Source organism: Rhinichthys klamathensis, unplaced genomic scaffold (genome assembly GCF_029890125.1).
Source record: "Rhinichthys klamathensis goyatoka isolate OS25496 unplaced genomic scaffold, OSU_Roscu_1.1 h1tg000111l_1, whole genome shotgun sequence".
NCBI lineage: Eukaryota > Metazoa > Chordata > Actinopteri > Cypriniformes > Leuciscidae > Rhinichthys > Rhinichthys klamathensis.
Window position 1 is genome coordinate 13,194,778 of NW_026606649.1, and position 10,516 is coordinate 13,205,293.

The window sequence follows — 10,516 nt, forward strand, 5'->3', positions numbered from 1 at the left end:
TATTAAAACAAAATAATTTAAAATATACTTTAAAGTAAAACGTTTAATTTAAGAAAGTGTACACTTGTGGCCTTTTATACCATTAACATTAAATTATATTATCTGCAAGAACAATAAAAACAAACTACAATTGTGCATTCAATAAAATTAAGCACACTTCTTTTTCACAAGGGTAAACCATTTTATAGTGAAACCTTGTATTTTCTTTCAATCCCTCGCAATTAAGCATGTATTTAAGTACGTGTTAAAAGGTCACTATTCTGTTTTGCCATGTTTGTTGCATAACATCTGTGCAACGCACAGTCAAAATACAAGATGTGTCTTTTTTGTTAGTTTCAGGAAGAGAAATCTCTTCTGATCAGAATGGTATTTTGTTATTGTGGCATTTTCAGCTCACTCTGCCTAATTGCTGGCAAGGATCAATAGCGGATTAACGCTTCGGCGTGTGGGAGAAGTTGCATGCAGATACACATGCGTATCAGTGCGTTTGCGATTACTAGCCTGAAAATGAATGCTTAGTGGTTACAGGTCGTTTGAGTGAGCATGTCCTCATATATGAGAGCATGTGTGGGCTGAAGTATGCGTTTAGAGTTGACTTTTGCAGGGGAGTCGGAGTATGGCACCCATGACCCTGCCTTAAAACTCTACAATAAGATTAGCGAGTGCTTGCCGTGCCACATGCTGCTGTCCTTGCTCTTCTGTCTGAGCGCTGACACCTGAAACCCTGACCCAGAGACGATGGCATCTGTTGTATCTGCATGTTTTATCTATTACTTTTACGTATTCTTTGTGCAAGTAGCTTCAGAGGCAGAGGTGGCTTTGATGGACGATTCCGAACTTTTTTTGGATTTAGGAATAATGTGCCCTGAAGAATCGTGCAAAAATAAGACCAGGAGTGTATGTTAGGAAAATAAATAGGGTAAATGTTGATTTCATGTTGACCTTAGAGCATAGAAATCTGATATTTCAAAGAAACTGAAAAACTCTAAAGAGAGAAGATGCAGTGGTCTGACACTGAGACTAAATCTATCTTTAGAGAATCCAGGCTTCTTTGTTCATATATTTCTTGCTCTAGAGGGATAGGACTTACTCTTATAGACTCATTAAAACCGGATACAAATTTTCAATGACACTGTACTGCTATGAATGCCAAGACATGCAAGACAGAACATAGTGTGTATGGCCTACATGGATTACCCATTCAACCTATAGAGCTGGCGAGCAAAGAGAAGCATTGAGAACTCTGTGTGTGTGCGTGCGTGCGTGTGTGTGTGTGTGCGCGTGTGACACTAATCTGTTAATCTTGTTAATGCCTTTGCAGTTGGTGCCCTAACGTCCAGCACATGAAATAAAGGAAGGACAACACGATCACCAACAGCTGTTGATGCTCACTGTTTGCTGCCCATCACACACACACACACATACACGTGCACTCCCACTAAAAGTTTTGCTGTTATATGGTTTCTGTTGCAGTTTATCTCAGACTAGATGTTGAAAAGGTAGAGGAAGCGAAAGGTTTAGCAAAGGAATCGTAACTACTTCTGAAAAAGGCTGGTTTTGACAAAAGCATAACTAACAAACATAATCTGTAGATGGACAATTACTCCCTTCAAAGTGATGTTGATCCCTAAATAATTAGTATGTGTATTTTTTAAAGATAGGGGAGTTGAATTAGAAAAATAAGTTGGGAACAGCCTTTGTCTAAGTCAAGGTGCCAAAAGGGGGTTTTCGCAGTGATGCCATAGAAGAAGTATTTTTGGTTCCTCAAAGAACCTTTCAGGGAAGTTCTTAAAAGCACCATTGTGTGAAGTGTGAAGAACTTATTAATAATCTAAAGAACCTTTTGTGGAATGGAAAAGTCCCATGGATGTTAAAGGTTCTCCATCAATGCCAACAATCAACCTTCATTGTATGAGTGTATGTTATTTTCATGCTGTCTCCATATACTTTCTTCTCCTGCTGAAAAGACCATCACAGATAGTCATCAGCGTGCTTCTTAACTAGCATAACCACTAAAAGACTGTGCAGTTTACCAGCTAGACCAGCAACCCAACCAACATAAACCAGCCTGGACATTACTACAGGTCTAAGCTAGTCTTTTCAGCAGGAATATGTTGCATCTTTCTGTTTCTTGCAGAATTCTCAGTAAAAGGGAGACTCATAAAAGTCCCACTGTTTTGTGACAAGGCATATGGGGGCCAGAATGAAGGTGAGGGATGCTGACGGTGTCACTTTCGCAGAGAAAATCTGTTAGGTCCTCTTTTCACCAATCCAGAACTCTAGCGTAGTCCTGCAAAGCGCAACCTCCTTCGCTCTTCAGGTCGGCAAAGATCTGCGTGAAGAAATGCGGGTCTGCGTTGATGCGCAGCATCTTGGCACTGGTGACGTCGATAATGGCCAGACAACGGTCCCAGAATGCCTCTTTACCCGCCTCCACCAGGAAGGGCTTGAGCGGGTATGAGATCTCGTTCCCCATGTAGGAGTAGGACAGGTACAGACAGGTTAGTAGAATTGCTTGGAGCTCATGCTCTGAAGACACCACGTCGCCATCCACCACGTCACGGCACAGCATGTACACAAACACCACGTTGGCTGGGGTCACAAAGGCCTGGTCCTGCCAGCCCTGGAGCAAGAGTGAGCGGTCCACAGCCCGCAGCCACAGAACCGGATCTGCGGGGGAAAGGTGCTTGAGCCGATAGCAGCGGCCACACAGAAACTCGCCCAGGCAGCGAAGCAGCTCACTAGTCGAGGCCTGGACGATCACACGCTTGGGTGTGGAAGTGCATGTAGGCGAATTCTTCTTAACAGAGGAAATCTGCTGCGGTTTTCCGTAACCCAAGCCCAGGCCTAGACCCGCTGGACCCTCATAGCTAGCGAGATTGGCGCAGGAGAGAGACTTTTTCACATTTTCGTGGTTTAGGTGCAAGACCGGATCCTTTTGGTAGATGTTATTGTTGTTGAGAGGAGCCCCAACGGCGCCATGACCTCCAGGATAGGCTTTTTTGGACTCACCCCGCTTCTTGGTGGAGGCCACCAGTCGTTTCCAGGTGAGAGCGGGGAGGAAAATGGAATGGCGTTTGAGGTTGCGGTCCTTTTGAGTGTTCAGCGAGCGGCTGCTCAGGCTTGGGTAATGGCTTAGAGAACCGGGCCGGTCGTCATAATAACCAGGTTTTCGAGTACCCGGCGAGAGGGATAGTACGGTACCCATGAGTCCACTGAGGTGGTGAAGCGACCAGCAGTGTGGGTTAATGTGGCTCAAAAATAAAGTGCTTGTGCCTCACTGTTTGAATGCTGGAAGGTCAAGACTTGGCTGGTGAAGGGCACGGATGAGTTCCTGAGGAGATTATATGCAGAGTATTATAATAAATAAAGGACACTTTTAAATGACAGATACAAATTCATGTAAATAAAGAGAGAACACTATGACATGCAGTTTTGGGAAACACAAATGAACTAACAATGAAAAGTTTTTTGCAACATTTATATTGGTAATAAATTGGTTCATATAAAATTATTAGGGGTGTAACAATATATCATGTGCCACAATATTTCGCAATACAAAAATGCATTAATATCGTGATAGTGACAATATGTATCATGTCTAATTTACCCCAAATGAAAATTACTGTGTGAAAAAAATCAAGTTTACAGAGTTTTAGTGTCCGTACTACATTATATATAATGTTGAATATATTGTATAATAATGCAATGGGGGAATATTTGTGGGTCCTGATAGAGCCAAATGTCTTGTTTTCAGTAAAAAGTGGCCTACATTATTCTAAATATGTCTACCCAGTGACAGAGTGCAAGCATATTCGTCTAAAATAATTCTGTATTTTCAGCTTCAGAATCATGAATATTTTTATTCTGGTGTCACCATTTCATTTACACCCCCAATGTAATACCAAATTTAGCATTTTAATCAACAGTACATTTTTTGTTAACCTTTTATCAAAAGTCTTGGAGTATCGCTATAATATCGTATTGTGAGTTCAGTATGGTGATATGTATCGAATCGTGACATGAGGGTATCCTTACACCCCCAATAATTATGCATCAGTTCTAATTCTCAAACTTGATTGGCTTCTTTTGGAACTGTTTACATTGACAGAGAAAAGGCCATTTTTGTCAGAAATGCTTATACATATAAAAGTTACTTTATATTAATTCAGATCTAGTCAAATAAAATGTATTTGTATAGCACACAATGCTTGTTTTAAAGGAGCTTTACAGAAAATCATGATGCAATGCTTATAATATCTTAACATCTTTATGCCTTATAGTTGCCTTTAGCAGATTAGAGATGGGCAATAATATAGTTTACATTTTGTAATGATACAAGCAATTAAGCAGGAGAGATATGCTATAGATACTGCATGCCAATAAAGTTAGACATACACCTACTTTACATAAAGATAAAAAGCCGAACAATATTATATATTTTTTTGCAATGAAAAAAAATCGTGCTCCTGTTTACCTACATGGTGGTAAATAATGACAAACATTTAAGATTCTCCACTATTTCTTTCGGTTACTAATAAAGTCAGTTTGTTCTGACCTTGTTAATTTATTTATTTTACCCCAAATTAAAAATTATGTCATCATTTACTTATCCTCATGTTGTTTCAAACCTTTCTCTTTATCTGTTGAAGATTGAAAAAAGAATATGTAGCCTACTGATGCATTCAAGATTCAAAAAGATCAAAATATGCATAAAAACATTGTAAATGTTTCCAGAGTGATCCACGCGATGTGTTATATCTGACTCTTCTGAAGCAATGCAATAGTTTTGTGTGAGAAAAAGATTGAAATTTGAAACAATCTTGGTAGGCTATTTGTCTTGTGTAGCTCTCCTTGGTGTTCTCATAATAATTAGCAAGAGAAGTATTATTTGAGTCGTGAATGAATCACAAATTAGTCTGTTCTTTTCGATAGATCAGTTGACCAGTTCACAAAACTGATCTGAATGATTCGTTCATCACAAATCAGACTCACTGACCTAATGATCCAGTCGTAGCAGTTACAGCTCACTGGAGGCAGGGGATATTATCAGTAATGACTTAAAATTCGGTCTGTTCCTCACACAAAGCAACTGTTTTCAATTACATTAGAAGAGAAGTTGTATATGAACCAGGTTTTTTAATTTTATTATTAGGCTAGATTATTTTATGGTGTTTTTTGAGTCCGCTTTGAAGCTTGAAATCTCGGCAGTCTCCATTCAATTGCATGAGAATAAGAAAGAAAAAGTCATACGGTTTGGATCAACAAACATGAGAGAGATATCTGTATTAAATTATAAAATCGATCAAATAGCACTGTTCTCAGACTTTTTTGTAGATATTTGGTAGTTCCTTTACTCGGAACACCAACTGTTGAGAGAACAGGCATCTGAACCACAACTAAACATGTAAAAGCAAACCCCTAAACAGAACAATGTTGTGTTATGCTATTTGTTCTACACACAACTTTATTTTTTACTTGATTTTACAGATTATGTTCCTATATATTCACATCAGAGTAGCCTAATTGACTTGTAGAGCTGTATTTGCATATGCTATTTTATTAATGTTGTGAAAATAGCAACATTAAAGTACAGTAGCTACCTAAATACTTGAACCAAATTGTTGTAGTTAGTAAAGTTATTGTCACTGCAATACAATTGGTAATTTGGTAGATGCCTCTGTCATCAAGAAAGTTTAAATGACAGAAGGATTCTCATGAGATCCAATTTTAATCTATCATGGTTTTACATTTACATTAGTAGCAATGGTCACTGTACTATTTAGGTGATCACTATTAAGTTACAGTGTTTTGCTCACCTGTTCGGAGGACATCAGTGGATCGCATCAGCGTCTTGACTGCGTCCTGCACATCACACGCACGCGCTGAAACGCGCCGCACACGCGCTTACTGCATTAATGTTTGCATTAAATCCTTCCGTCGCGCAATTAAACCTGAATCTGACAACATAGTAAACTTAAGCGCGTCCAACGCTCGAGTTAGAAACAAAGTCGTTCAGGTTCACTGATGTCGTTCCTGTTCAAATATGTCCATTATCCAGAAACGCTGCTTGTTAAGTGTCCTCATTTGAAGTTGCGCGAATTAATTTGAAGAAGAGGATTTACACCACATAAAACTTTTACGGCATTCCAGTTCCATCTCTTATGCACTTTGAACAAACAGTTGATGAATCCGAGTATGTTTGGGCCAGTTACGGAAAATCCGCCAAAAATATATCCTATGCAAAGGCGCACGCATATAGCCTAAGTCTTTATAATAGAGCCTCAGTCCTGGTATACTGACAGCAGGAGTTTGTGCTCTGGTCCTCTTTGCTGCACATCAGGCTTTCTGTTTTCAGCGGAGACTCCTCCTCGCGACATGTGACCTCCTCCTCCTCGCTAATATCGTCCGATAGACTGACTGACTGACTGGCACACAACTGACACATGTAGAGCCCAATAGGTATACAGAAAAATCGGCCCCATATATATATATATATATATATGGGGCCGATTTTTCCGATTTTTATACAGAAAAATCGGCCCCATATATATATATATATATATATATATATATATATATATATATATGGGGCCGATTTTTCTGTATACCTATTTATTTAACGTGTATCAACGTTAGACTTCATTATTTTTTTCTTTTATTTGGAATGTTGCAGTTTTTATTATAAATAGCCTATTTCTAAAGTATTTCATATAAAACATTTATCCGTGCATATCATTTTTTAAAATTAATTTACCCTCGTAATTTTTAATCAAAATAACTTCCCATCCCTCTTGCAGAGTCATCTCTTCTCAGATGACGTGTTTACTGGCGTGAGGGCGGGGTAACCTGTCACTCACATGACATCACAGAAATAGCAAACTACAACCATCCAATCAATTTCATATGGACAAAATCAAATCCGAATCTACAATTTTACTTGTTCAGAAGCCTTTTCACTCATCATAATAGGGAAGAAAAGACTATAGCAGCTTCCATTTCATGTCAACTTTAAAATTATTATTTTTTTTTATTTTTTTTTTACTTTCTATGAATCAAAGAATTCTGAAAAAAAATGATCAAAAACAAGCAATTCAATTTAATATAATAAATTAAGCATCACAACTATTTTCAACATTGATAATAATAAGAAATGTTTCTTGAGCAGCAAATTAGCATATTAGACTGATTTCTGAAGGACACTGAAGACTGGAGTAATGATGCTGAAAATTCAACTTTGCCATCACAGATATACAAATATATTAAAATAGATTTTTTTTTAAATGTAATATTTCACGTTTTGATGAGGAAAAACTCGATGAGGCTATACACACACACACAGATTTAGGGGATAGAATATACAGTTTGTACAGAATAAAAATCATGTCTATGGAATGTCTTCATAAAACATGTTAACCCAACGTGTGTGTGTGTGTGTGTGTGGTGTGTGTGTGTGTGTGTGTGTGTGGAACTACGCCCACTAAAGCTGAAATGCAAGACCCATTTAGCCTATAACCTACTAAGCCTAACATATAGGCTACTGTATATGGTATCATAATTAATTGAAAGGCATCTTACAATTGTGAGCTTTTCATGTATAAAAGTGAACAAATATCTCAAATGTAGGATCTTTCTAAGGTTTTACATCTTCCGGCATAGAGAGAACAATTGCCCCTTGTTGAGTAAGAACAGCATAACATGGAGCTGATAAGATCACAGTAGCACAAGAACTTTGTTATATCACTTGATTACAAAACGGCTCAGCAAATACAACAAAGTGTTCCTCAGAAAGAGTGAGTTGGAACAACTCAAGCTAACAGGTGCCCAGTATGAGTGTTTTTTGTCAGAGTAGACATTTTCACCATTCAGCAAACAAGTAATTCTGTGTGGTTGCTGTTGCACATGCTTCCCCTTCTGCCTAAGAAGGATTTCTGAGCAGGGTTCAGCACATGGCAGTTCATGTATTTGCTTCAGATCCGTGTGTTATACACTGAATGGGCATTAAATGTGCAGTTTGCAATGATAAAGGAGCTGTGAAGAAATCTCTCGTTTTCTATTTTTTCGTCTTCATACTGTACCTGTTGTCATGCCATTTCACCTTCTGTTGGTGTTGGAGCGGTAGAATGAAAGAGAGAGATAATGTTGAAAAAAAAGTGTGCTTAATTGTACTGTGTACTTTTAAGAAATTGTAGTATGCAAACTTGATTACAATTTTAACATTAAACATTGTTCAATGTTCCATTCAAAGTCAATATATTTTAAAAGTACTAAAATTCAACATCATGTGTAAAATATATTTAAATATATGACAGACACGTTTCAGTAGAAATGACATTAGTTTACCATAAATGCTGGCAAGCATATACTTCAACCATATTTAAAAACAATCAAATTATGAAATTTCATATAAAGATGTAATTTATTAAGTCCAACTTAAATATGTCAAACAGCACTTTAAAGATTAGATACTTGCATTTAAAACAAATTGAATACATTTGAATTTAATTGCACTTAACATGCAATAAAGTTCTAAAACATTACATTCACTTTGCACTTATTAAGTATAATCTTTTAAAATATAATATTTCCGTGATAAGTAGGCTACACTTTATAAAGGTATGCTAATTTTTTTTTACTTCCTTTTCAAAAAAGGTAGACTTGGTAATGGGGTAATAAGAGTAACTTTGGAAATGGAGCTACTGCGATTACAGTCCTTCAACACTACAGCACATTTGAGTGAGACTGACTGATAGTGGACATGAATAGTGACTTGTGACCACTGAATTTCTCAAACACAGTGAAATCAAGTGAGTAACAAACAGACTGCCAGAGATTTGTTTGTTTTCTAGACTGTTGTATTTTACATTCAGGTAAATGCTGCCCTCTAGTGGTCAAAAGCTAGAAAGCCTAAACGTCCATAGACTGTGACTTGGGATTTGAACTCCACTGGTCGCAGACCCTGCTTTCTCTGCTTTACAGAATGAGATATAAGGAAATCACATCTGACATCATATACCATGGCCAGACATTTGAATGATTGCCTTGGCAAATATGTAAAGGAAAAGTGTTTCACCACTTACAAATAGTAGCTAAAACAAAGTTATTTTAAGGAATTATTGAAATAAATCATTTCAAATGTCAATTGCTGAAACATAAACACCTAGTGTTGTTCCATTTCTTTTGCAATAGCAGAATATTTGTTTCAAGGCACATAATGCTAGGGTGAATTTAATGGGAATATATATATACTATGTGACCCTTTTTTCATACTCTGGGATAGTTTATTTTAAAATCTGGGACACTCATTCAGAAAAGGCTGTATTACTGTAATTTATGCAGTTAAAGCCTGTTTGACCATAAGTGAGAGAGCATAAATGACTATGTGAATAAGTGAAAGAGGAGAAAGAAGGACATTAAAATGACACTGTAGTATGTTCTTTCTTTTTTTTTTTTTTTTTTTTCACTGTAGTATGTTCTATGCTATTGTGATGGCTGAATATTGCAATAATACGAAATACAGAAGTTATATAAAAATTCCTTTTTATAAATGCTAAGTATTGAATGTAGGGGAAAACCTAGATGCTTATTCATTTGAAACATTTAAATGACTGTCTCAAAATGTCCAAAACATGCTCTCCCACTTTTGTTTAAATTTGTATTTTATTATAGCCTATGTACATCATAAACATACAGTAATATCTGAATCAGAAATAAGAAATATTACGCTCCTAACATTAACCATATTGTTTTTTTCTCCTGTCTCACTGACATCAGACCCATGAAGTGATCTCAGTCAAACAGCAACCCAGTTATAATATAGACATGTTTACATAGACTAAACAGAGCAAAAATGTTCCTCGTGACCCAATTTCCAAGATTAACCTCATTCAGCCTATGTGATCAAGTTTCTCTTTCATTGGTTGAAAATCTAAAATAAGAAAGAAACCTTACATGAGTTTTGCATTTAAAAAATGCAAAAGCTTTTTGCTAGTATTGCAAGAAACATTTGTACAGGGACACATACTGGTTGATCTGAACATTGATTTTTTTTTCTAAAATGGCCTTTTATTTTCATTTTTGCTGCATCCACTGCGCGACAGAACAAGGCAAAAGCCAGGCAGCATAATTTATCAAAGGTTTCTTGAAGACAAAAAATGTACTGTTTAATGTTATATTTTATTATTATTTTTCTTTATTCATTTTCATAGTAATAATAATAATAATAATAATTTCATAATGTATTTTGTGAAGTCAGAGTATGTTGTACCATGTGTAAGCATGAGGTATACGTTCCTTTTTAAACATAAGCAACATGTTTTGCTACCTTACAAGGAAGTTGTAAGTCCCAGAGTGGTGTATATAAGCTCAATCCTTACTGTATTGACTCAGAGGCATGACGGGGTGAGGGAGGAGAAACACAGAAAAACCATTTACAGCTGGCATGATGGGGTGAGAGGATAGAGAAATGGGGAACAGAGCAATCTGGAATGAAGACCACCTCTATGCCTGTTTCTCT

At 36.9% G+C, this 10,516-nt stretch overlaps 2 protein-coding genes across 2 annotated transcripts in view; one reads left to right on the top strand and one right to left on the bottom strand.

Annotated features, from left to right (window-relative positions):
• Positions 1-2,106: 2,106 nt before the first annotated feature.
• On the bottom strand, positions 2,107-6,024 carry si:dkeyp-92c9.2 (uncharacterized protein LOC571482 homolog). The gene is made up of 2 exons (XM_056254550.1): positions 5,820-6,024; positions 2,107-3,334 (listed from the first exon to the last, which is right to left on the bottom strand). The coding sequence occupies exon 2, from the start codon at positions 3,206-3,208 to the stop codon at positions 2,264-2,266; it is 945 nt and encodes a 314-aa protein (XP_056110525.1). The 5' UTR covers positions 3,209-3,334; positions 5,820-6,024; the 3' UTR covers positions 2,107-2,263.
• s100v2 (S100 calcium binding protein V2) overlaps positions 2,475-10,516 on the top strand; it is a 240,591-nt gene continuing 232,549 nt past the window's right edge. The window contains exon 1 of the mRNA XM_056254563.1: positions 2,475-2,486. The gene's annotated coding sequence lies outside the window, so the exon portion shown is untranslated. The remainder of the gene's footprint in view (positions 2,487-10,516) is intronic.